The 25803-nt window shown below is 60.9% G+C and overlaps 2 protein-coding genes across 9 annotated transcripts; one reads left to right on the forward strand and one right to left on the reverse strand.

The window, feature by feature from the left end:
* Positions 1–354: 354 nt before the first annotated feature.
* B4GALT3 (beta-1,4-galactosyltransferase 3) lies at positions 355–15420 on the forward strand. Of its 2 annotated transcripts, XM_084613327.1 has the most exons (8): positions 355–468; positions 3389–3649; positions 5973–6288; positions 9349–9584; positions 9716–9906; positions 10623–10745; positions 12391–12495; positions 12620–15420. In XM_084613327.1, the coding sequence occupies exons 3-8, from the start codon at positions 6033–6035 to the stop codon at positions 13332–13334; spliced, it is 1626 nt and encodes a 541-aa protein (XP_084469453.1). In that variant the 5' UTR covers positions 355–468; positions 3389–3649; positions 5973–6032; the 3' UTR covers positions 13335–15420. The 2 variants fall into 2 exon arrangements, with proteins under 2 accessions (XP_084469453.1, XP_084469452.1); XM_084613326.1 differs by lacking the exon at positions 3389–3649 and having other exon boundaries at positions 359–468.
* PPOX (protoporphyrinogen oxidase) lies at positions 10314–24112 on the reverse strand. 7 transcript variants are annotated; one of them, XM_084613332.1, is made up of 14 exons: positions 24011–24110; positions 22823–23035; positions 22019–22153; positions 21247–21362; positions 20897–21029; positions 19416–19560; positions 18905–19095; positions 18450–18510; positions 17993–18111; positions 17536–17649; positions 16738–16887; positions 16615–16657; positions 16146–16399; positions 10314–10677 (listed from the first exon to the last, which is right to left on the reverse strand). In XM_084613332.1, the coding sequence occupies exons 2-13, from the start codon at positions 22907–22909 to the stop codon at positions 16263–16265; spliced, it is 1431 nt and encodes a 476-aa protein (XP_084469458.1). In that variant the 5' UTR covers positions 22910–23035; positions 24011–24110; the 3' UTR covers positions 10314–10677; positions 16146–16262. The 7 variants fall into 7 exon arrangements, with proteins under 7 accessions (XP_084469458.1, XP_084469457.1, XP_084469459.1 ...); XM_084613331.1 differs by lacking the exon at positions 17993–18111 and having other exon boundaries at positions 24011–24111; XM_084613333.1 differs by lacking the exon at positions 16146–16399 and having other exon boundaries at positions 24011–24111.
* Positions 24113–25803: the final 1691 nt, after the last annotated feature.

The following is a 25803-nucleotide window of genomic DNA, read 5'->3' on the forward strand; positions in this document are numbered from 1 at the left end:
GGGGGCACTGGGGGGAGGGCATTGGGGGTTGGGGCGAGGGGGTCACTTGGGGCACTGGGGGGAGGGCATTAGGGGGTTGGGGCATTTAAGCACTGGGGGGTTGGGGCAAGGGGGTAACTGGGGGGCTGGGGTGAGGCGGGAATGGGGGGAGGGGCACTGGGGCGAGGGCATTAGGCCACTAGGGGAGTAGGTTCGGGGTGGGGGGGGTGATAGCGCCGCACAGGACGACCCTTCCCCCCATATACCCCAGCCCGCTCCTGCCGGTTATCCGGGGAGGGGCCCTTTAAAGGGTGGAACTTCTAGGCCCCGCCCCACCGTTACGTCGCGACTGACCCCGCCCGCCAGCCCAGCTCACCTTTCCCAAGATGGCGGCGGCGGCGGCAGCGGCGGCGGCGGCGTCCCTGGCTGCTGGGCGGTGCTGAGGGACCCGCCGCCCCCGGGACGCAGCGCGCGGAGAGCGGGGCGCAGGTGCGGGCCGGGCGAAGGGGGAGGGGAGCGTGTGGCAGGGCTGGGCCCTGACGCGCTTGGCCCAGCCCCGGCGGTGCCCGTTGCGTGTCAGGCCAGACCGCGCCCGGAGTGGGGCTGGTTGGGGCGGGGCAAGGGCCTCCCGGCAAGGCCCGGGGGCAGTCTGCGGGGTTGGGTGCTGCGGGGTCCGCTGCAAGCCGCCCAGCCCCGGCAGCGCGTCAGGCCAGGATGTTCAAAGCCCATGCTGGTTTGCCGGCGCCTGGGTGACCTGCGGAACTCCCTGCTACTGCATCTGAGGCGGACGCACAAGTACCTGGGGCTAGGAGGAGCCTGGATCTCTGTGAAGTGCTCTCCTGTCTGTAGTGGCACCTGCAGAGATGGTAATGACTGATGTCTTCAGGACATCCGCTCTTTGCCATGGGAGCACAGAAGGTATCTCTTCTCCCCACCCCCACCCTGTGTGGAGCCCTGCAGGATCGGCCCCTTGCATTACGGGGACAGGGCTACTTTCCACTGGTGTTGGTGCCAAATGCGATGGACTCAAGCTCCGATCTGATATGGCAGCTCATGCAATTACCTGTGAGACCAAATTTGGTTGAACTCATTTCTCTGTGCACGGGGTGCGTTTTTGCCTCCTGAGCACATGGAATGCTGCCAGAGCAGCCAGTCTTATCTCTGTGCCCTGTGCCACCTGAGCGCTTAGAGAAGGAACTCCAGTTCTGCTCTCGTAATAACATTGTTACAGACCCAGGTAACAGGAAGAGGGACAGGCCAGGAAAAGAGAAGGGCTATGAGTGCTTTAAGGGCTGGAGGGCCTAATGCCCATCAGGGAGGATGGGAGCACTGCCCCTTCTCCTGTCCCTAGAACAGACTCCAAGGAAGGGCGAGGGTGGCATGCATGGAATTTCATGTCATGTTCGTTTGTGACATGGCTTTTATTTCTTAAGTGCCCCAGGCAAACACTGGCTTTCCCTGGGGCTGGGCTTCAAACTTCCTTGGGCATCCTTGAGATCCTCAGCCAGAACTGTGGCTACAGAAGGCGCATTGTATTTGCACACAGGTCACGACTCATGGGTGTGTCAGTGGACGGAGCTGTCCACTGGTTCCAGTCACACTCCAATCTTGTGCCTTGTGGTAGGCTGGTGGGCTGTGGGTGTTGGTGGCTGGTAGTGTGCAGCAGAGAAGATGGGGAGGATGTTAGAAGCATTGATTAGGCAGGGCTGATGCGGGGGGGTGCATGAAGCATTCCTGGAATGCATTTCGGTGCCTTCGCTTTCCAACATCTGCAGCCTTTTGCCATGGACTCTGTAAAGCCTGCTGTGCACCATGCCCTCAAATCTGGGCAGATTTGCACCATGTCTGCCTTGTTACCCTGGCCCCAGCAATGAAACGCTACTCTCTGCTTATCGGTGGTGAGAGAATCGATTGCAGCAGGTCTCCTTCATTTGTGCCCAGTGAGGTGTGAGCCGCAGCCTGAGCATGAGGCCCGGAGGTCTGGAGCATCGTGAGTTCTAGGTGTGCCCAGACTATGATAGCTGTGTCTCCGTACAAAGCTGTTCAGTTCTTGATTCTGACTGGGGCCTTGGGCTGCTATTGGCCATTAATATCCTTTAGGAGAGAAAATCCCGGCTTGCCTACGGACTCGCTGGGTGACTCCAGTCAAGTTTCTTCCCCACTCTATGCCTTAGTTTCCCTGTCTGTGAAATGGGATAATACTTAGCTATGGTGCAGGGGGCCATGGAGAATTATTAATGCTTTGAAGGTGAAATTATACCACATCCGACTCCTTAACGACTGGGAGTTGCCTCGGTTCCCCCATGTTCCCAGTGAGAGAACTCTGCAGGGCTCTGATGTTCCAGCAGCAGGGTCTCCAGTTGACCCAGCAACTGTTTGAATCCCAGGATCCTACTGACCAGGGTACAGTGGAATCATACAAGGATTCTTCTCCGTGATCTGGCACATCTGCGGGAGAGATGTTGGTTTTAGTGTTTTTCCTGCTTAGCTGGGCTAAATTGGAATCTGCGAGAACATTCATCGTTCAGATGTATTGATTAGGAGTGAGACTGAACCCTCGTTTGCTGCTGCTGGGCCACGTTTTATTGAGAGCTCTCAAATTCTACAAACTGCACTGCATGCAGGCCGCAGCATTTTTTGACAGAGTCTATAATTATTTTTACCCAGCTCTCTCAAAACAGGAGCAAATCCCTCCATTATCCAGCACCTCCCCCCTCAATGCCCTGTGGCGTGTTTGCTTTCTGGGTACTATAATTTAAACCTCAGGCGTTTCTGTCTGCAGAGACAGGTAGCCTTTGTGTTCAGCTCCATGCAGAGGGGAGATATGCTGAGCATTGCCAGAGACTCTTGCTTTGGAAAAAGGACTTGTTTTAGATTAAGGACGGTGTTTGCCTGCTCTTTGAGTGGGGGGCAAGCTGCTGTGGCTGCAGTAGGAAAGACGCAGCCAGCTGTGTGGGAGAAGCATGCCCGCTGGATCTTTCTGGGATGGAGATTGGTGCAAAAACTAAAAGCATCGACCCCCAGTTGATCTGATAAGGCCTCAAAATTCACAACTCCGCAGAGGGGGATGGTGGCAGCTCCCTTTGCTATTCCTGGGAGGTGGCAGCCTCATGAGCTTCTCTTTCTAGCCAGAAGTGCTAGAAACACAATCTTATTTGAACTGAAAGCAGCAGTTTGTGAGGAGAGCCCATGTCCTCAGCCCAGGCAGCTTCCCGCTGGCTGTGGTGCTATCTTTCGCCGTGGGGGTCTGTGCTCTGGAAGGAGAGATGTAGAAATCATGGTGGGAGGAGCAATGCTCCCACTAAGAGCTGAGCCGTCTTCTGCCTTGCAATCTCCTGGGTTCCCACGTCCCCTGCCCTAGCCCCCAACATGCCAATGGGTCTGACCCGCCGTGTGCTGTCTCCTGCAGCACCCCAATGCAGGATCGGACGTCACCCCGGGACATTTCCAGCTCGATGCAGAGACTGAAGATCTCCTTACAGGGAGCAGATCAGTGATGTGACGGAGTGAGGGCAAAGGCAAGGCCAGCGGAACTCCTCAATGGAAACTCCCTTCTCTTCATTTTGCACCCAGCCCCCTCATAGGTCGTCCTTACAGGGTGCGGGACTCCATCCTGAGAAGCACGGATGCTGAAAAAGATTTGGGGGTTGTGGTGGATAATCAGCTGAACGTGAGTTCCCCTGCAGTGCTGCAGCCAAAGCAGCTAATGTGTTCCATGCATTGGCTGTATAAACAGGAATATAGGGTAGCAATAGAGAGGTTATTTTACCTTTGAATTTGGCACAGGTGCGACCTCTTGTGAAATACTCCGTCCAGTTTTGTGTCCAGAATGTCGATAAGTTATAGAGTTCAGAAAAGATCCAAGAGAATGATTAAAGGATTAGAAAACATGCCTCTTAGGAGCTCAATCTAGTTAGCTTAACAAAGCGAAGGTTAAGGGGTGAGTTCATCACAGTCTGTAAGTACCTACATGGGGAATAAACATTTAGTAATGGGCTCTTCAATCTAACATGCTCCAATGGCTGGAAGTTGAAGCTAGACAAAGTCAGACTGGTGGTAAGGTGTGAAATTTAAGTGAGGATAATTTGACCATTGGCCATGGTGGATTCTCCATCACTGGCCATTTTTAAATCAAGATGGGATGTTTTTCTAGGTCTGCTCTAGTTGAAAGTAAATATTTTGGGGGAAGTTCTCTGGCCTGTGTGATACAGGAGGTCAGACTAGATGAGAGTCCAGAGGAGAGGAACAAAAATGATAGAAGGTTCAGAAAATCTGATCCATGAGGAAAGGTTAAAGAAACTGGTTATGTTCAGTCTTGAGATAAGAAGATTGAGGGGGGACCTGATGAGTCTTCAGATACGTTAATAGCTGTTACAAAGAAGACTCTGATCATTCTCCATGGCCACGCAAGGCGGGACAAGACGTAATGGGTTTAATCTGCAGCAAGGGAGGTTTCGGTTAGATATTAGGAAAAACTTTAACTCTCAGGAGAATTCAGCTCTGGAATCGGCTTCCAAGGGAGGTTGCAGAATCCTGGAGGTTTTTAAGAACAGGTTGGACAAACACCTGTCAGGGATGGTCTAAGGTTACTTGGTCCTGCCTCCGCGCAGGGGGCTGGACTAGATGCCCTCTTGAGATCCATTCCAGCCCAACATTTCTGTGATTCTATGATGGCACTAATCCCTTCTGGCCTTGGAATCTGTGACTCCTCCACGAGCTCAGCAGGGGCCACTTCTGGCTGCAGCAGAGAAGGCCGGACTTGGGTGTGAGTGTGAACGCTTTGTTTAGAGCTGGGGTGAGGTAGACAGGAGAAGTCACAGAGAAGGCTCTTGTGCCCAGAGCCCTGAGACACTGACAGGGCAGATGAGTGGTGCTAGATGAGCAGTCGGGTGGGAAGGGCAGTGGGGCTGCCTGATCCCAGCCCCTCGGGGTGCTGACAAGGAAGGTGGCTGGAGGGGGTTTTGAGTAGAATGAGGCACTGGTGGAAGTGTATGAGTCTGGGGAGATGGGGCTGTTCCCCCTAAATACTTGCAAAGCAGGCAGGAGCTGGAGCCAGGACTTGGTCCCAGTGCAGAGTTACAGTGGAGAAAGGCCTGGAGGATGTGAGCAGAGGTGGAGCCAAGGCAGTCAGCTGTGCCATGCTGCAGGGCAGTAGGTGTCAGGGCAGACCTGGGGAAGGAAGATGCCATGGTAAAGACAGGGGAGTGAACGGGGGGAGGGGGGATGGATCAGCCAGTCTGTCTCCTGCCAGCGCAGAGCTGTTCCTTGCAAGCCATGAAGCTGCTCCACTGAGGTAGGAGTAACTGATTCTTTGCCCCAGCCTGGTGCTAGAGGATGCAGCTGCAAGGGGGCCCAAGGGCCTTTGCTAATCCAGTGGCACTTCTCACTAGTCTGTCCCTGGCCAGATGCAGGCATTTCTGTTGCACTTCCCTCCACCCTCTTTGCAGCTCTGAGTGGATATGGGATGCTTCACTCGCTCCTCTAAACTTCTGCTGCTTTACACCCCAGAGATGGCTGCATCTTTCCGGGGGTGGGAGTGAGGAGCAGATTTTGGATATCCCTCAGGCTGAAAGGTGCTGTCCCAATGCCAGCGAGAGTTCGCAGAGTGCTTTGGGGAGAGATCGACTCTCCACTAGGGCCTATAATTCTTCACTTAACGGCATTTGCCTGCTTGCTCCTGGGCTGGGAAGGGAGCAGGTTGTACTGCCCGCCCACTGCACAGGAGGTGGAGGACTTGGGCATGTTCATATCACAAGCTGATTTCTCCAGCTAAACCAGAGTCCTTATAGTTCTTTGCCAGCCTGTTCCCTACGGTCAGCCAGCTCTGCTGGGTGGAGGGGGTGAGGCCCCGGCGTTGAAGGGAGTGTCTCCAGTAGAGACTCACACCCTGTGTGGGGGATGAGGCTGGCTGTGCTCTGCCCAGGGCTGCTGCCCAGGGCAGCCTGAAAGGGGCACCTCACCCAGTTAACATGTGGATGTGTGTATCTCGACAGCACCAGCTAGAGACGCCACCTGACACTGCTTGCAGGGGAGGAGAGCTCTCTCCTGACATCATGATCCGGAGACTCCTGGACCGGCCCTGCACCTTGGCCCTGCTCATTGGCTTCCAGTTTGCCTTTATGGTGTACTTCTCCTTCGGCGGCTTCCGGAACCTGACCTCCATCTTCGGGCGTGACTTGAACCCCGTCTTTGACTACTCCCGCACTCGGGATGTATACACCAACCTGAGTCACCTCCTACCCCGGCCACCTCCAGGCAGCAGCCCCACGGGGTCCCTGCCCTACTGCCCTGAGCGCTCACCCTACCTCAGTAAGTTGTGCACTGGGTGTGGGGTCAGAGTGGGAGCCCTGCAGGGTGGTAGGGGATAGGGGGCCACAGGCAAGGAGTCCTGTGGGAGATCGGTGGAGCACCAGCGGGAAGCCTTCCAGGGGAGGCAGGGGGAATCGATGGGGCGCAGGCATGGAGCCCTGCAGGGGAGGCGGGAGGATCGGTGGGATGCAGACAGGGAGCCTTGAGGGCCCATGGAGTGGGGTTCACTCAGTCTTTCTGTAGCATCATTTGTCATGCACAAGCCAAACTGGCTTTCAGTCAAGTCTGTGGTTTTCCAGCAGGAATAATAACAAACAGGGTATTTTTCCTCACCCATCAGTGGGTGCAGGACAAGCTGTGGTGGGGGGCAAGGAGGGGGGAGGTGGGTTGCACCCTTGTAGGGCGGGACAGGGCTGAGCAGGGGGAATAGCCTGTGTCATGTCTCCAGAAGGTGTATTGGTTGCTTGCTAGACAAGGCTCCTGCCCTCCAGGGGGCCTGCTTCTGCTGGGTCTCATAGCTGGGTCTCGCTGTGGGCTGAGGCTCTGCGAAAGGCAGCAGAGACGCCCTCTTGCTCATGTGGTTGAGGTTTGCCTCTGGCGCCCCCAGCAGTGAGACCCATGCACCACAGAGCTGCGGGGGCAACCGGCTCCTGACTCCAGATACTAGTGGGTGTCTCGGAGCACTTGCATATTTAAACATGGAGAGAGCTTTGGAGTCTTTGACTGTAGGTCGGGGAAGAAACCTTGCGCCAGTCCCGGGGGAAGGAAGCATGGGGCAGCCTGAGCCTGGTGGCACGCACCAGCCCACTTGAGTTTGTTTTGCCTTAAATTTTATTCAACTACAATTTTCTGTTGTAAAAGCTGGTGCTGTGGCTGTGATGTTGCCCGGTGGGGATAGCCCAGGTGGTGTTGCCCCCTCCAAATGGTGATGTGGGTGCTCTAAAAACCTAGGGATGAAGCAGAACTTGGCCACTGATGGATGGCGATTCTGTACCCATTGCATTCTGGGTAGGTCCATCGTCCTGCCCATTTCTGCACACCCGGTATTCAGCTCGCAGGCAGTGTGGGACTCGCTACAGGCTGGGATCCATGATTTGCCAGGACACTGTCTGTGTTCGGAGGAGCAAGAAGTCTCTGGAGCTTGCCGTGTCAGATGCAGAGCCATTCTTGGCTCAGATGCTCCCCCTGGGCTTAAACCTGGGGCACACTGTCAGGCTAGTGCCCAAGAGTGCTCAGACCAGCCCACTGCCTACACCTCTGAGTGGTGAAAGGACTAGAGCATGCCTCTGCCCCAGCGGGGCTCCAGCTCCCACTGCCAGCAGCGCTGGGGGAGACAAGGGGTTGGTGGCTCTGGGGGGCAGCTGCCGTGTAGTCTGGACTTGCTGTGAGCCCACTTCCAATGCCACGTGATGCCCTGCCGAGTTTGCTGCGGGAGCAGCAGTGGTGTTGGGCTAACAAGGCTGCTGTGTTGCTGGGAGGCCATGCATTGAGCGGCGGGCTCTGAAATGGGAAGTCTGGCTGTGCAGCTGGCGTGTGCTCACCTAGACGTGCCCAAGCACCCGTAACAGCTACCCTGGGACAGACCCTGCATGGGGAAACAGGCTTGTAGGGGCCTCTGGGCATCCAGCTCTCAGCCAGGTCAGGCTCGGGTAGGGGGCTGCATGTCAGCGGGGGTCTGTTCAGGGATGCAGTGCATCAAACTCATCCGGGGAGCAGGGCACCTAGTGGGAGAGGCCCAGGCCTGTGTTCCAGTCCTACCCCCTGCTCTGAGAACTCAGCTACGCTGCCAGCCAGGGAGCCAGCTCCTCTGCAGGGAGCAGATGGAGGCCCAGGCTGCTTGTCCTGCTGTCTGTCCCACCTGACGATACCTTGTTGGGGCAGGAGCGGGGCCTCCTGGGTGATATGAGTTCAGCAGCAGAGCTGAGCTAAGGGCTGCTGGGCCATGGGGAGGCTGAGCCTAAAGATGGGCTCCGGACTGGGTGGGAGTTCCAGCCTTGAGACCCCTCCATTGCCCTGCCCAGCAGGGACAGCTATGCCCGACCTCCTTGTGAGGGCTGATGGAGCCCAGCATGGTGAGCACTCGTCTCCTGGACGAGCTGTAACTGCAGGTCTCTCTGTCCTGCGTGGTGCCATAGTGTTGTGCTGGGGTCCTTGGTTAGCGCAGTTCCCCTCTGTGCAGTGCTGTGCCCTGCCCGGACACTGGTCTCCTCCCCACAGGTGCCTGCACAGAGCTTTGGGGCCATGGGCACTGTGGGAGGAGGAGGGACTCTGAGTCCTCTGCAGTCCCCTGCTCTTAACCCCGCCTGTGGCTCCGAACGATCCAGACCGGGCTCCCTTTGGTGTGAACGACCCCCCGGCAGCGCTGACTCAGGGCAGAGAGAGGCCAGGGCTGGAGAAATTGCAGACTCCTGTCCTTGCACAGCTGCTGTTGGAGGGAGCCATCAAGGAGCTTAGCTGCACCCCAGGTGCCTTGGCTGGAGCGCAGGCCAGCCCTGGAGGGGCAGAGCTGGCTGTTCAGGCCCATGGCCTGGCTGTCCGGTGAAGGATGAGCCTAAAGGGCAGTTGAGCACATGGCAGCCACTCACTCTCCAGAGCCTTGTTCCGCCCCCATGTGATGCCAGGCTCCCTCAGGTGTCACCCGTATGCCTGAGCCTGGCTAGCAGGGTTGGCTTGGGGAGCCGGCTGGGTGATTCTCCACACCTGTGCCTGCTGAGTGTGGTGGAGGAGGGGCATGCCTGTCCTTGAGATGTGCGGGCTGCCTTAGCAATGGCCGAGTGGGGAGGGGTGGCAGCCATGAGAGCTGAGGGGTCCGAGGGCCAAGGCTGGCTGGGGGCGAGACAGGGACACCAGCAGAGGGGCTATGTAGTGTGTATGGATGGGGATGCTGGTGCTGATGCATCTCTGGGTGTGTGGCTGGGCATTGGGGCTGGAGGGTGGCTGGGCACCGGGGCTGGGGTGTGGTGTGGGCCTCAGCTGGGTGGGCTCTGGGGCTGCGGACCCATGGCCAGTGTGATTGGCTGTGGGGGGGTCTCTGCTCCTGATGCCAGCTTTCCCCTGCAGTTGGCCCCCTGACTGTGGGCTTCAGTCAGGTGCCGACGCTGAAGCAGATCGTGGAGAAGAACCCGGCGGTGAGGGAAGGGGGCAGATACCGGCCCGTGACCTGCGAGCCCCGTTCCCGTACCGCCGTGATCATCCCCCACCGCAACCGGGAGACACACCTGCGTCACCTGCTCTACTACCTGCACCCCTTCCTGCAGCGTCAGCAGCTGCAGTACGGCATCTATGTCATCCACCAGGTGGGTCTGCGCTCGCCTGCCGCCAGGCAAGGGGCGCTGTACTGGGGATCCCCACTGACCCAGGGTGGAGTTGGGGCCTCAATGCACCTGACTGGGCTCCTGTCTGAGCTCCTTGCGCTGCCCTGCTGCAGGCTGGGAACTCCACCTTCAACCGGGCGAAGCTGCTGAACGTGGGGGTGAAGGAGGCTCTGAGGGACGAGGAGTGGGACTGTCTTTTCCTGCACGACGTCGACCTCATCCCCGAGAACGACCACAACCTGTACACCTGCGACCCCTGGAGCCCCAAGCACGTCTCCATCGCCATGAACAAGTTCGGCTACAGGTGAGCTGCCACGTGCCATCCTCCCACAGGGCCTCCCGCCACCGCAGCTGTCTGCTTGTCGCTGGGCACCATGGCACAGAATCTTTGTAAATCTGACTGAAAACAGTGGTCACAGCTCAGCGTGGGGCAGGCGCTCCTCAGTCCTGCCCCCATGGCCCCCTGCTGGTCCACTCCTGGGCCACTCTGCCAGGGCCCTGAGTCCTGCCCCCACAGCCCCCTGCTGGTTCACACGTGGTTGCATGTCAGTTAATACCAGCTGTCCCAGTTGGCACCATGGTTTATCATTGCAGGTACACACCTTCACTGCCTGGTATCCAAGCCCCAGTCAGCCTGCCCAGAGCAGGGACTGAGCTCTGAGCTGGTTCCCTGAGGGAATCCTCAAAAAGAAAAGGAGGACTTGTGGCACCTTAGACACGAACACATTTATTTGAGCATAAGCTTTCGTGAGCTACAGCTCACTTCATCGGATGCATACTGTGGAAAATACAGTGGGGAGATTTATATATACAGAGAACATGAAACAATGGGTGTTACCATACACACTGTAACGAGAGTGATCAGGTAAGGTGAGCTATTACCAGCAGGAGAGTGGGGGGGAACCTTTTGTAGTGATAATCAAGGGAATCCTGGCACCCAGGGCGTGGCTGCTGTGGGTAGTCTCTGAGCCAGGATCCTTTCTCAAGCCATCTCAGTCACCCTCATCTTCTCTCCTCCAGCCTCCCGTATGCCCAGTACTTCGGCGGCGTGTCAGCACTCACCCCAAATCAGTATCTGAAAATGAATGGTTTCCCCAATGAGTACTGGGGCTGGGGTGGGGAGGACGACGACATTGCCACCAGGTGAGAGTCACCTCGAGCACCTGCGCCCTGCTTCTCACCCCTCCTGCTCTGCTCGGTGTATAACTAGCAGATCTGTCCCCACCCCGCTGCTTGCCTAGGGGTCTGTGCACTTCCTTCCCTGCCCAGACACAGGCCCGGGCCACGCATGGCTGGCCACACAGGTCCCTGGTGACAAGAGATGGAGCTATGGAGGGAGCATCGGGGGCCAGGGAATCCCGGCTGCTCCGAGCCAAGCCATAGGGTCGGGGGAGCAGGACATGGCCCACACCCCCTGCTAGTGCAGCTTCTGTCTCCAGGGGGCACTAACAAGCTGTGGGGGGAGTTACAGGCCCAAAGGACGGGCATCAGGCACTGCCTGTCTGGCATCAGCAGCCTGGTGGCACATGCTGTCCTTTGGGATCAATCACATGGGTCCCCTGTGCAGGAGGGAGGGGTGTGACTGTGCCCCCCACCCCATTGGCTCAGTGGGGCACGCCAAGGTGGAGACTCTGCTCAACCCATCCTGCCTCTCGCTCCCCTGGCCTTAGGGTGCAGCCCCCAGTCGCTGGCTCCCTGAGGATCTGCTCCACAGGGTGGGAGGTGTCTCTGCTGCCATTCGCCCCTTGGGCCTGGGGCAGCGTGCTGGGGCCAGCTGTCAGGCAGGGCCTGCATATGGCCAGGGCTGGGAGAGCTGGCCACAAGGTGTTCGTGAGCCAGCAGGCTGAGCTCATGAGGAGCTCGCTCGGGGACCTAGGCAAGGGCTCTGTTCTAGCTGTCGCCCCCAGCATGGGCCTGGGCCAAATGGCTGGCAGCAGTGTCTCTGGCCCTGGTGACAGCGCTCAGGCAGCAGGTCCCTCTGGGGCACCCCACTTCCCAAGCTGGGCTCCCACAGAGGCTAAGCCACCTCCAGCTGAGTGTGTGGCACTCCTCTGGCCCTGTCCCCGCTTCCCGCAGTCTGGGTCTCGTTGTCAGCCCCTGTGGTCCATGGTCTGTGGCTGTCTCATTAACCCTCGTTTCTCTCCCATGCTCTGTGGGTTTGCTTCTCCCCACCGCCCCTCCCCCCACATTGTTTCTTATTGGCCCTGGTGCATCGCTGCCCCACCATGGTCTGTTGCTGTCGCTCATTGGCTCCGGTCATCTCCCCGTTCCTCCCCTCACGGTGTCTCATTGGCCCTGGTGTTCCCCCTCCCTGTGGTCCTGGCTCCCTCTCACCATCTCTCTCTTCTCTCCACTCCTGGCTCTCGGGACTCTTTGCATGCTCATTTCTCACACAGTGCCATTGCCAGCCATGATCAGGTAGGCCCAGCGCAGCGGGAAGGAGGCGGGTCTGTAGCAGAGCTGGCGGGTTGAGGACGAAGTGACTGCCCTGTGCTCTGCTGAGCGGTTCCATGGCCTGCTGCCTGCACTGGTGCAGCTGGCTCCTGGGTGCCAAGGGGAGAGAACCTGCTCCTTGTGGCAGGGCTCTCCCCACAACAGGCTGGTGCCGCACCTGCTGGAGCACAGCTCCCTCTGCTGTCCCGGGAGCTGATCCCTACACTGGGGGCCAGGCAGCCAGGGATCTAACCCTGCAGCCCGCTGCACCATGCCGTGGCAGCAAGCAGGGATGGATCCTGCAGCCCCTGCGCAGGGCGCCGCACTGAAGCATATATGCTTCTGTTGTCTCCAGGGTGCGTCTGGCTGGCATGAAGATCTCACGCCCCCCCATATCGGTCGGCCACTACAAGATGGTGAAGCACAAAGGTGACCAGGGCAACGAGGAGAACCCGCACCGGTGAGTGTGCTGGGGCCCTGCCCTAGCAGGGAGTTCACATTGGCTAGGCCAATGGGGAGGCTCCCAGAGGGCAGGGGCTGGGCTAGGCAGAGCCCTTGTGCTGACTCTCCTCCCCACCCTGCAGGTTTGACCTGCTGATCCGGACGCAGAGGATGTGGACACAGGATGGCATGAACTCTCTCACCTACACGCTGCTGGCCAAGGAGCTGCATCCCTTGTACACCAACATCACCGCTGACATCGGGACCAACCCCCGGGCGCTGAAGGGCAGGAAGGGGTCTGTGCCCGGCTTTGGGGGGCAGAAATACAAGACTGGGACCAACCATGAGTTCAGGCAGGAGATGCTGCGCAAAACACATCCTGCCAATCTCCCCAGGCCCATGGCAAACTGGGTGGAGCAGCCCCCACCCCTGCCCCAGAGGTCTGGACAGGATGCTGGCCAGGGAGCGCCCACAGCCCCCGCCACACAGAGCAAGAGGCCTGGAGCCGCAGCAGGCCAGCTGGGGGGCAGGGAAGGGGCTGCATGGGCCAGCACCCAGAAGAAGGCCCAGGGGGGAGCTGTGGACAGCTCTGGGTCTCAGCACGGAGCAGGAGCCCCTTGGCCCAGTGGAGCTGCTCAGGGCACCCAGCCGAGTCCCAGCATCCTTCCACAGAGCCCTGATGCATTGCAGCACAGCCAGGAGACCTTGGGCAAGGGGAAGCCTGAGGCTGGGGCAATGGATTTGGGTGGGGCTGAGAATGCGGGGGGCAGTGTCCCACAGGCCCTGGCACGAGGGCAGCTCCCCAAGGGCCCCCAGACACAGTGGGACAATCAGACTTTCCTGCAGAGCACCCTCTAACCAGAGGGCCCTGGACATCAGGCATGGGGTGGGGCAGCCACAGATTCGCTGTGTGAGCTGGGCCCTTCCCAGCTCCTGGAACAAACCCCGTGGATCACAGTGAACTGGAGGCCCTGGCCCTGTGCTGCTCCCAAGTGCTAGGCTGGGCTGAGAGGCGTGGCACCCAGGAGCTCCTTCCCAGGCCAGGCATGGACAAGTCTGCAGGGTGGGCCATGTGTGAGTTGAGCCCGGTAGGTCTTGGGCCTGTTCACAGTGGGACAGGGCCCATCAGCCAGCTTGCTCCTACTGCTGGCACCTTTGTCAGCAGCCTCAGCACAGGCTGTGGCTTGGAGTCCCCCAGCCTGGGCTGGGAGGCAAAGAAGTTTGGCCTATTGCTGGCTGTGTTAGCCCAGGGAACCATCCTGCTGGGGCAGTAGATTGGGGCAGAACCTGGTAGCACAGAGGGCAGTGGGTAATTTACAGAAAGGGGGCCAAACGGGTTGTGATGGTATCTGCTGCATCTTCTTAATGGGGCCCTAACCCCTGGCTGTGGTTACAGTGGGTCCCACTAAGCCTCCTGCTTGGGTCCTGCAGGTTGAACAGCTGCAATCAGTCCTGGCATGCTGCTGGGGAGAAGCAGGTGCTCTGGTGCCATGGGCACTAGCTGGCTCAGGGCCTGGGGCAGAGCTGAGCAGTAGTGCCCCCTCCCCCCCCCACCCTGAGGGCTCTAGAAGCCTGTTGCCATGGGTGTGTTCAATCCAAGTGCTGTTCACTGCAGTAGGCTCTTAAAGAGCCCAGGAGCCCTGCCCCCCCCTTGTGGTCATGTCCTCAGGGGAACTCGTTGAGCCTCAACCCTTCCCCTCCTGCTGGGCTCCTGAGGACAAGCTGAGCCCAAATCCCTGTGCTGTAGGTGGGACAAGCTCATGGCTTCCCACCAGACTAGTGCCCCTTCCCCAGCCTGACCTATGCTGGCTGTGAGGGGGGCCTATACTGTAGAGAGCCTGCATCTGACCAGCCTGCCTGGGCCAATGGTGAACTGCAGCAGGGCCCCAGGCTACTCATAGCACCCACTGCTCTGTGTGGCTCTGGGCATTGTGCAGAGCTGGTGGCAGGGCCTTTGTCCCTGAATTGGGTGTTTGCAGTGTGCCCTGGCCAGGCTGCTGAGTGGGGCACTGGGATTTTGCAGGGGGGAGATGGGGAGGAGGTTGGGCTCAGCTCTGACCCCTTTTCCCTGGAGTTCTCTCTTTCATGCTGGATTTACACACCACAGTGGTCTCCAGCTGCTGCTGTGTTAATCCTCTGCAGGTGGGAGGCAGGCCCTGTACCCTGAGGGTAAGCACTCCTGGAGGTGGGCAGCACTGTGCTCTCCCAGGGGAGGGGAGGGACAGGGAGACTTGCCTTCCTCCTTTCCTGGGGGCTAGTACTCGCTTGTGCCTGACTCCCCTGGCCCTGTCTGTGGCTGCTCTCAAGATGGGGGACTGCTAGCCTGTGCCTGGCTGCCCTTCTTGGGTATGTAGGAGCCAGGGCATTCAGCACCAGCACCTTCATTGTACCTAGCTGTGCCCTTGGCACACAGAGTCTGCTCAGGCTACAGCAGCCATGGCAGGGGCAGAGCTGGTCCTGCTGCTTGGAGCTGCAGGGAGAGGAAGCCCCTGCCTGGGATTCCAGGTGGAGCTTTTCCCCTGCCCTGTGCTCTGGGCACTAGTGCCTGGCCAGCCCTAGGCCCAGTGGCAGCCTCCTGAGGGACCATAAGCCCAGGGCACCTCCAGGCACAGAGGGTGCCAGCTGCTGCTACAGGCCCAGCTTATACTGGTTAAGAGGCCTCCAGGCAGCACCTTCCCCAGCACTGAACTCACTTTAAGGAAGGGGTGCTGAGTAGACTGCACTTAGCATAAGCTGGGCAGGTCCCATCCCCTCACCCCAGAACAATTTGTGACCTAGGGAGCTATATCTAGCCCCCACCCCCATGACAGTTTAGAGAGCCCAGGGGCTGATCCTCCTCTAGCTGTTGACAATTTGCTGTGGTTATTTATTTAGGAACATGCTTGTCATGCCTGGCTGCCGCTGCACCATGCAGGATCTGAATAAAATGTTTGGTCCTACAGTGGCCCCCTGGCTCATCCCTTTGCACCACCCCCACCTCGGGCGGGAGGGGTGTCTCACAGCTCAGGGAGCCTGGCCCTGGAAATGGGGCTGGACGGACTTCCTCCACTTAGCTCCCTTGGCCTGGACAGAGCCTATAGAAACTGGCTGCCTGCCCCCAGGCACCTCTCACAAAGGTGATGCTGCTTCTCCTGACCTGTTTTGTACCTAGCAATGTTCACCCACTGCCTGCATCACCAGCTCTCAGTGCCAGGCGCTGCCCCCGTCCCAGCTCCCAGGCCCCTACCTGCCCCCGTCCCAGCTCCCAGGCCCCTACCTGCCCCCGTCCCAGCATGCTGTAGTGAGGGGAGAATCAGCACAGAGCTGAGCTAACCCAGCTATGGGGGGTTTATTAGTCAATGACAGAGCTTGAGGTTGTGGATGGGTCACAGCCAATCTCCCCCCCCCCACCACCACCTCCCCCATAAATTACACCAGCCAGGGAGGGGCTTGGCCACATGCTGGTTGGGTGGGAGCCTTGGGGGTGGGGAAGGAAGGGCCATGGTGAGACAAGCTAGCCCAGCCCCTCCCTTGGGCTGGTACCTGAGTACTGCTGGGAAGAACCCAGGCTGCAAGCCTACAGCTGCTGAGAGTCAGCGCCCCAGCCTTCACGCTCACCTTCTCACTGCTTCTGGTGGTGACCCTCTATTGCAAGGCGGCCCTCAGCAGGATACCCCCAGCCCCACCCACCTGAGGCAGGAATCCAGCCCTCAGGAGGCAGCCTCTCCTCACACTGAGAGCCCGTTGTCTGGCCAGGGGCTCCACTTGAAGCAGAGTTAGTGTAAGTGGTGGGTGCCTGGTGGCAGATCACTGGGCCTGGTCCAGGAGCCGGGTGACCGCCATCTTGGCATTGTAGATACAGTCGTTCACAGAGACACCTTGGTAGGAGGCCCCAATCAGGCTCAGTGGCAGTCCTTCCCGCTCCAGGTAACGGCTGATGGTCTCTGCCGGGGGGACAGAGGGAGTAAGGCAAGAGGGGTCTCCACCACCCCCAGCACATGGGCTGGAGCTGTGCTCCCCTGGCTGTGCGTCCCATTGCCCAGCCCAGGACCACACCCCCAGGCTTGACTACTGCAGAGGGGACAGCTCCCTCCAACCAGCAAGGGGCTGCCTGATGCCATAGATGTGAGAGGGCAGCCAAGGGCTCTGCCAGCCTTACCTGTCCTCTGCCAGTGGCCGAGCGTGTACTGGGGGATGCAGGCCTGTGGAAGGACCAGAGACAAGGGTGAGGGCTGATTTGGCCCATACAGTTCTTAGTGCTACCCACCCAGACCCCACCTACCTTGAGCACCTTGACAATTGTGCAGGAGGGCTCGGCTGCCAGGCCCAGGTGTGCCCTCACTGCCTCCTTGGCACGGCTCAGCAGCCTTGCCTCTGGCACCATCTCTGGGTCCCCAAAGCCCTCTTCGAACCACGCACCTCCCAGCATCACCTGCAGGTAGTAAAACCACCACTCAGGAGAGGAGTAGGATCTCAGCTGGGGGCCAACAGGACTCCCCTGAATTGGGGTGGAGAGGGGTAACTGCTTCAGAAAGCCAGGATCCTCCCCTCTCCTGACTCTAATCAGGGCCCCAGAGTGCCAGGCCTGGCCCCAAACTAGGAACCCCTGCCCCACCCTGAGGGCATGGCTGAGCTGGTGCCAGACCAGGCCAACCTTCAGCCCATGGGAGGAACCAGCAGGATACTGGGGGGTCCTGGGCCAGATCCCACAGCTGTCTTTCCTGTGCTGTGGTGGAACCAGGCCCCTTGGCATAGGCCCCGACCCCATGGATACTCTGGGGCTAGAGCACCCACCAGGGGCCCCCACCAATCAGCTCCTCCCCCTCCCTCCCAGAACCTCCTGCCTGCCACTGAACAGCTCAGCAGTGGGCAGGAGGCACTGGGGGAGAAACGAGGGCAGGGGTGGGGCCTTAGGGAAGGAGTGGAATGGGTGTTAAGCACCACCCAGGGAAGTCAGCACCTTTGCACCCTGTGACCAGGGGTCAGGCTGCCAGGGCCCATGGCTGGACCTGTGCACATCCACACCAGGCCCCTCTGCCACCGGCATGCCTCCCTGGTGGGAGCAGGGTGGTGTGCTCACCGTGAGCCGGACAGAAGGACCACTGGTGCCATTCTGCTCTGGGAAGGCGATCGAGTCGTAGACTATGCCCAGCAGGGAGCGATCTTCGAATGAAGGGACCAGGTGCCCGAACCCCTGGGACAGAGACAAGGAGACACCTATTACCCCTCGGGGCCTGCCTCACTTCCCCCCTGGAAGACTGTAGCTGGATGGACAGATGGGTGGACACCCTGCCCCCACCCCCAGCTCTGGGAGCCAGCTCTGCACTCAACTTGCTGGCAGCTCCCCACAGCCCCTGCCCCACAGTCCCCTGCCGCTCCCAGAATGGGATAGGGCGCCCATGACATGTGGCCAGGGCTGTAGTCCTGAGGCGTTCTCCCTTCCTGCTCAGGTAATGCTGGGTGCCCAGGGACAGGACAGGGGCCATGCTAGGGGCTGCGGTGGTTTATGGTGGCAGGCAGGGGCACCCCAGTCTCACCGTGATGGGCAGCGTGGCACCGTTGTACTGCAGGTTCACCACACCCACCGACACGGCCTCGATGCCACGCAGCTCCTGGGCCAACGGCTCGGCCCAGCTGGGGAGCAGCACCGCTAGAGCTGGAAACAGAGACACCTCAGGACAGAGCAGCTGGGGGCTCCACACCCCTCTCCCCCCTGCACAGAGCTGGAGCACCTGCTCCAAGCCACAGCCAGGGAGAAAACCCAGGAGTCCGCTACTCCCCCCACTAGCCCACACTCCTGCACAGAGGGGAGGATTCCTGGAGTGGGAGGCAGCGCCCAGCCACCAACAGGGGCTCAGACCCACGCAGAGTCTTGCTGGACAAGCAGAGACTGGGTCCCAACCCCCACCGTTCCGAGTGCCTAGATGGCTCCACATCAGGCATGGATACCCATCAAAGCAGAGGGGCTACCCTCAGCACAGGCACCACCCCTACCTCTGGCCGGGATGGCACTGATCACATGGTCTGCTCTCACGCTGCCATCCTCCAGGGTGATCTAGATGGGAAAGGCACAGAGCAGACACCTCAGCCCACCTGCTGGTAAGCCTGGGCCTACACCCCTGCCCCACAGAGCAGAGAAGTGACTCACCCAAGCTGGAATAGAACCCAGGAGTCCTGGCTCCCACCTCCCCTGCTCTGATCACCAGACCCCACTCCCCTCCCAGAACTGCGAACAGAACCCAGGAGTTCTGGCTTCCAACTCCCCTGCTGTGACCACTCAGGTTCACACCTGAATGGGGCAACGGTGAAGTGTTTGACCAGACAGTGCAGCAAGTGGCGGTTCAGTTTCAGTTTAAACCTTTGGAGCCCAGCTCCCCTCCCCTCCATGTCGCAGCAGAGCCCTGGGGACTCAGAAGGGGTGCAAGAGGACGCATCCTGCTGCCTCCCACCTGCCAGCACTTAGCTGCCGTTCTCTCCAGACGCTGCAAATGGGCATGGCAGTGCATTTCCACCCCATGCCGTCTGAGGAAGTCCTGCAGGGCCTCGGGCAGTGTCTCCATGCCACCACGCAGCGACCACTGGCTCCAGCGCTCGTCACGGGCCCTGCGGCTCAGTGCTGAGTCCAGGGCGGGGCCCTTCCCTAGGAGCAGAGAGCAGGCTAGAAACCCGTCCACACGGCAAGTCTCCAGGAACCTGCCAGTCTCCCAGCTGCCCTGACCCAACTGGGCTGCCACCAAGGGGAAGGGCCCCCAGAGATCAGAGCTGGCCCTTGGAGCCCCAGGGAGGAAGCTGCATAGCCAGCCAGTGATGGAGCAGGTCCTGAGTCAGGCGCATGCTCCTGTCCCTGTGGAAAGCCTTTCTGTATCACGCTCTTTCAGAGCACAGGTGCAGCCTATCCCCTGGCCCAGCGGCTCCGTCGCCCCCAGAACCCCTTTGTGGGAGGCTGCGTGGCCGACTCACCTCCACCCAGGGCCATCCCCAGGATGACGGAGCGCCGCCTCCGCTCGGCCTCAAACAGCGCAGGAAAGCAGGAGCGCACGCTCAGGGCCCGGCAGTCTCCAGCAAACACCCCCCGGCACAGGCTGTCGATGGCGATGTCTGCCAGCTAGGAAGCCAAGGGGAGAGGATCAGCCAGGCCCTACCTCAGCACTAACACTGCTGGGCACAGCCAAGAGAAGGGATCTTCCCAGTGGGGCTCTGGGTGAGCTGAAGAGCCAGCGAGGGCAGTTCTTGCATGCCCCAGGGGGCAGCTGTGTGAAGGGGCAGAGACCACCCTGGACTGAAGTGCCGCTCTCCATCCTGCTAGCTGGCTCCACAAACCCTGGAGCGACCAGAGACAACCCCGGGTCCACTGCCCTTCCCCCCACCAGGATTGGGCAGATGAGGCTGCCAGGCAGCCCACAGAGCCCCTGCACCAAGCCAGGATCACTACCCCTCAGCAGACAGCACAGAGACTGGAGATGCCAGCCCCAGACCTGCAGTCAGACCATGCCCACCCCGGGGTGGGAGGCGGAGGGGGAGAACCACACACATCCCACTGGCCACAGCAGGTTTCTCTCACAATCGAGCATGGGGCAGAAGGGCTCCCCATGCTGGGGGCAGGAGCCTCCTGCTCTGCCGTTTGTGGTGGTTGAAGCAGCCCCTCTCTCCATTCATGGGATTCCCAGCAGATTCCTTCTCCCCCGTTGCTCAATGGTGCTCTGACCCCCCAGCCCTGCTGGCAGCCTGTTCACCCTTCACCTCCTCTAGCACCTTCCCACCCTCAGGCTCCAGAGCACTGTGGCAACTAGGCTCCCCACAACCAGGATGTCAGGCATGATCAGATGGGGAAACTGAGTCACAGAGCAAGAAAGGGCCATGCCTTGAGTCATACAGTGTGTCTGTGGCAGAGCTGTGAATAGAACCCAGGAGCCCTGACTTCCAGTCTCTCCTGCTTCGCCACCAGGGCCTGTCCCATTGAGATACCAACAGAGAAACCAGTCATGGCAATGCAGCCCCCTCTGGGGCAGGAAGTGTCAGCTGTTCCACTGCACAGCAACACCGCCTGGCAGTTTGGAATGGGAAATGCAGAATCCCGCATGTGTCTGCCAGTGCTTAGGACACTAGGAGAGCCTGGCAGAATGGCCCCAGGACACCTGGGTTCACACCTTGGCTCTTATGGAAATTGCCTTGGGTCTCCAGTGGCCCTGAGCAGCCCAGATCACAGGCTGCCTGGGGCCCATCTGGGAGGGTCACGCCTGGCTCCCTTCCCTCACCCGCTGCAGGATGAAGATAGGCAGAGCTGCTGCTGCCACACCCTGGGCCCCAGCTCCAGCTCCTCCCCTGCACTAAATCTCTCTCAGTGCCCTGTGCACAAAGCTGCCTCCCCCATTCCATGGGGCTCCCTGCCCTGTGCACATGCCCCTCCTGGGCTCCCCTCCCTGCACAGGCTGGGCTCATACCTCCTTTCCAAAGCGGCGGCTCACAAAGCTGTGGATGGTCTCATCCAACTGGGTGCCCCGGGGGGCTGCCAGCTCATGCAGTCCACTCCAGAGTAGGGGCCTGGTGAAGGGTGGCACCGTCCGCAGAACACCGCTGCCAACACACACAGAGGGGTTACCAAGCTGGGGCATGGCGGGCAAAGTGAACAGAGGTAGTGCAGCTGGGAACCTTCCCTGTCCCCACCCCCCAGACCCATCATCCCCCAGCACAGTCACTAGCTGCTGGGATTGAGGGGAAGCATCAGCTCTCCAACACAGTGGCTGGACAGGCCCATGGGCAGGGACACCTGCAGCAGCCACGGGACACGTACCCAATGCTGGATGGCAGCCTATGCAGCGCCCCGCTCACATAGAGGTAGCGGTTCTTGGAAGCTGGGTGGTCGCCGGGCACTGGAAGCACATCTGCATCCAGGCCAAGTTCAGAGACCTAGGGAGAGACAAGCAGGCCAGACGCAGACTGCCTCACATTACTGGGTATTAGGGCAGCACCAAGAGGCCATGACCAAAATCGGGGGCCCCTGCTGTCCCACAGACTCCCTACTCCTAGCTGAGACCAGGGGGATCCTTGTCATGCCAGAACCTCCGGCCCTGACTGAGATGGCGCGGGACAGACTAAAATCAGCAGGCTCTGCCCAACTGCACACAGCTATTTCACTGACTCCACCCAAACAGCCCCAGAGCTGCTAGACGTTCCCACCCTTTGACCGTGCCTCATGGGTTCTTCTAAGCCATTGCCTGCCCTCCCCCAGCTCTGTAGTGTGCTGGCATGTCTGCTTCCTCGCCAAGCCCATTCCAGCCAGGGGATGAGTACCACCAGCCCTTCAGCAGGGGTAGACGCAGCTACTGGAATCAAGAGCACCCAGCTGTTACTGTCTTGCTGGCGTGCAAGCGATTGCAAGGTCCCAGAAGCCATGAGGAGGCAGCTCTGGGGCCTGTCCCTGCATGGGGGCTCCCATGATCTTAGGAGATCAGCCCAGCTGGACAGATCCCACCTAGTTGCAGGGCCAATACTCCATGCCCCCCACCTCATCCCCCAGCTGCACCCTGCCCCCCTCCCCCAACCTGCAAGCTCTGCCCACCTACCATGAGCAGAGTGTTCTTCCCCACGGTCCCAGCAGGTCGGATCCCCCTGGGGCCATGCTCAAATACAGCCCCGTCCTCAGTTCGAGTGGAATGGAGCCAGCCCCCCAGGCGGCCACTGCCCTCCAGCAGGATTATCTGTGGGGAGGGAGGAGCCCATCAGGGAAGCACTGCAGTTGCCGCAGCTCTCACAGGAGAAGGTGCCAGGAGGCACCTGTTATTTAGCCAGCTTCCCAGAACACCAAGGCTGCCAGTACACACGGCCCTAACTGCCCTGGAGCCCAGCCCAGTCCAGCCTCCACTGAGCCCCAGCTGTGGCCCGTGGAGGCCATTTGCATGAATGAAGCACCACGGTCAGCACTGGATTGCACCATCTCCCTACTGGTGTCCCAGCACTGCAGAGCGTGGCACCAAGAAGTGGGGGGTACCTGCCCCACAGCCAAGTGGCTGAGCCTCACAGAAGGGACCAAGGGCCATCCACAAGCCTGAATTCCAGGCAGGGCAATGCCCTAGCTGGGTGGGGCAGCTGTGATCATAGGGTCATTGCATGCTGCACAAGCCAGCCCCACAGCCAAGTACCATTTACCCACCACTGGCACTTCCAGCACAGAGGCCAAGGGCTGGAAGGCTGTAGGGAAGGAGCTCCTCTCTGCCCCAGAAAGCAGGGCAGCCCTGGCGCTGTCCATGGTTTCCACAGAAAGACCTCAGTTGGTCTCCAGAGCTGTGGGGCAGCCCCATGATCAGCGTCCCACCGCCTTGAAGCCCCACGCAGGCAGCCCCTGGGGATGCTGCCCCAGGAGGTCTCACCTTGGGAGCATTGGGGCTCCTGGCCAGCTGGTAGCAGGCGGTGAGGCCACTGATCCCACCACCGACAACTGCCACCGTCCTCTGCATCCAGCAGCCTGGGGGAGAAGAGAGGAGAGGGGCTGGCCGTGCCCTCACACAGGATCAGCTGCTCCCCCTGAACCTGGGGTCTCTGGGGCTAGACCCCACCCGGGGAGCCAGCACCGTGGGACAGAGCTGCACGTAGGACGGGACTCATTACACGCGTGGCACTGCCGCCAGCCTCAGCCCCATGCCACCCCAACCGCCCCCACCCCCAACCGCTCCCAGCCTCAGCCTCCCGCCACCCCAACCGCCCCCACCCCCAACCGCTCCCAGCCCCCCACCCCCACAACCGCTCCCAGCCTCAGCAGCCCCAGCCCCCCGCCACCACCACCCCAACCACTGCCCCCCAACCCAACCCTCAGCCTCCCGCCACCCCAACCGCCCCCACCCCCAGCCCCAACCGCCATCAACCCCAGCCCCCACCACTCCCAGCCCCAGCCCCCCGCCACCCCAACCACTGCCCCCCCACCCAACCCTCAGCCTCCCGCCACCCCAACCGCCCCCACCCCCAACCGCTCCCAGCCCCCCACCCCCACCACCCCAACCGCTCCCAGCCTCAGCAACCCCAGCCCCCCACCACCACCACCCCAACCACTGCCCCCCAACCCAACCCTCAGCCTTCCGCCCTCCAACCGCCCCCACCCCCAGCCCCAACCGCCATCAACCCCAGCCCCCACCACTCCCAGCCCCAGCCCCCCGCCACCACCACCCCAACCACTGCCCCCCCACCCAACCCTCAGCCTTCCGCCCTCCAACCGCCCCCACCCCCACCCCCAACCGCCATCAACCCCAGCCCCCACCACTCCCAGCCCCCCGCCACCACCACCCCAACCGTCCCCAACCATTGACCCCCAACCCAACCCTCAGCCTCCCACCTCCCAACCGCCACCCCCAGCCCCACCCGCCCCCAGCCACCGCCATCAACCCCAGCCCCACCACTCCCCGCCTCAGTCCCCCGCCCCCAGCCTCCCACCCCAACCCTCAGCCTCCCGCCCCAGCAACCTCCGCCCCCCACCCCAACTGCCCCCAGCCTCAGACCCCCCCAAACATCCGCACCGCCCCCAGCCTCAGCCCCCCTTCGCCTCCCGACCGTCCGGCCACTCTCACCCTCGCAGCGAAAACGCGCCCTCGCCGCCGTGGCCAGGATTGGTACGGTGGGGGCGGGAATAACGAGCTACGGACCAATCAGACAGCAGACTGTCCTGTGCGGCATCAACAAGGTCGACCCCGCCCCTGTGACGGCTGGGCGGGGTAAGGCGGCCGAGCGGGGCCACGCTGAGCCCGACAGGCGGGGCGGGGCGGTGTTTAGGGGCACCGTATGGTCCAGTGACCCCGCCCCAATACCCGCCTTCACCCTCCCAGTACCGCCCCTCCCAATACCCCCATCCCTGTATCACCCCCCACTGCCCCAGTACCGCCCCTCCAGCACCCCATATCCCCTGTCAGCTCCATATCACCCCCCCACTGCCCCAGTACCGCCCCTCCAGCCCCCCATATCCCCTGTCAGCTCCATATCACCCCCCCACTGCCCCCAGTACCGCCCCTCCAGCCCCCCATATCCCCTGTCAGCTCCATATCACCCCCCCACTGCCCCAGTACCGCCCCTCCAGCCCCCCATATCCCCTGTCAGCTCCATATCACCCCCCCACTGCCCCAGTACCGCCCCTCCAGCCCCCCATATCCCCTGTCAGCTCCATATCACCCCCCCACTGCCCCAGTACCACCCCTCCCAATAACCCCATCCCTGTATCACCCCCCACTGCCCCCAGTACTGCCCCTCCAGCCCCCCCCATATCCCCTGTCAGCTCCATATCACCCCCCCCACTGCCCCAGTACTGCCCCTCCAGCCCCCCATATCCCCTGTCAGCTCCATATCACCCCCCCACTGCCCCAGTACCGCCCCTCCAGCCCCCCATATCCCCTGTCAGCTCCATATCACCCACCCACTGCCCCCAGTACCACCCCTCCCAATAACCCCATCCCTGTATCACCCCCCACTGCCCCCAGTACTGCCCCTCCAGCCCCCCCATATCCCCTGTCAGCTCCATATCACCCCCCCCACTGCCCCAGTACTGCCCCTCCAGCCCCCCATATCCCCTGTCAGCTCCATATCACCCCCCCACTGCCCCAGTACCGCCCCTCCAGCCCCCCATATCCCCTGTCAGATACATATCACCCCCCCACTGCCCCCAGTACCACCCCTCCCAATACCCCCATCCCTGTATCACCCCCCACTGCCCCAGTACCGCCCCTCCAGCCCCCCATATCCCCTGTCAGCTCCATATCACCCCCCACTGCCCCAGTACCGCCCCTCCAGCCCCCCATATCCCCTGTCAGCTCCATATCACCCCCCCACTGCCCCCAGTACCACCCCTCCCAATACCCCCATCCCTGTATCACCCCCCACTGACCCAGTACCGCCCCTCCAGCCCCCCATATCCCCTGTCAGCTCCATATCACCCCCCCACTGCCCCAGTACCGCCCCTCCAGCCCCCCATATCCCCTGTCAGCTCCATATCACCCCCCCACTGCCCCAGTACCGCCCCTCCAGCCCCCCATATCCCCTGTCAGCTCCATATCACCCCCCCACTGCCCCCAGTACCACCCCTCCCAATACCCCCATCCCTGTATCACCCCCCACTGCCCCAGTACCGCCCCTCCAGCCCCCCATATCCCCTGTCAGCTCCATATCACCCCCCACTGCCCCAGTACCGCCCCTCCAGCCCCCCATATCCCCTGTCAGCTCCATATCACCCCCCCACTGCCCCAGTACCGCCCCTCCAGCCCCCCATATCCCCTGTCAGCTCCATATCACCCCCCCACTGCCCCCAGTACAACCCCTCCCAATACCCCCATCCCTGTATCACCCCCCACTGCCCCAGTACCGCCCCTCCAGCCCC

Source organism: Lepidochelys olivacea, assembly GCF_965140295.1.
Source record: "Lepidochelys olivacea isolate rLepOli2 genome assembly, chromosome: 24".
Lineage (NCBI taxonomy): Eukaryota > Metazoa > Chordata > Testudines > Cheloniidae > Lepidochelys > Lepidochelys olivacea.

Bases quoted from the DNA above. Each gene is read 5' to 3' on its own strand.
- B4GALT3 (XM_084613327.1), top strand. From the start codon at position 6,033: ATGATCCGGAGACTCCTGGACCGGCCCTGCACCTTGGCCCTGCTCATT. The intron at 9,907-10,622 runs GTGAGCTGCCAC...TCTCTCCTCCAG, and splicing joins ATGAACAAGTTCGGCTACAG to CCTCCCGTATGCCCAGTACT. The intron at 12,496-12,619 runs GTGAGTGTGCTG...CCCACCCTGCAG, and splicing joins AACGAGGAGAACCCGCACCG to GTTTGACCTGCTGATCCGGA.
- PPOX (XM_084613330.1), bottom strand. From the start codon at position 22,909: ATGCAGAGGACGGTGGCAGTTGTCGGTGGTGGGATCAGTGGCCTCACC. The intron at 22,154-22,822 runs GTGAGACCTCCT...CCCTCCCCACAG, and splicing joins GGAGCCCCAATGCTCCCAAG to ATAATCCTGCTGGAGGGCAG. The intron at 18,511-18,904 runs GTGGGAGGCAGC...TTTCCCATCTAG, and splicing joins CGGCAGCTAAGTGCTGGCAG to ATCACCCTGGAGGATGGCAG.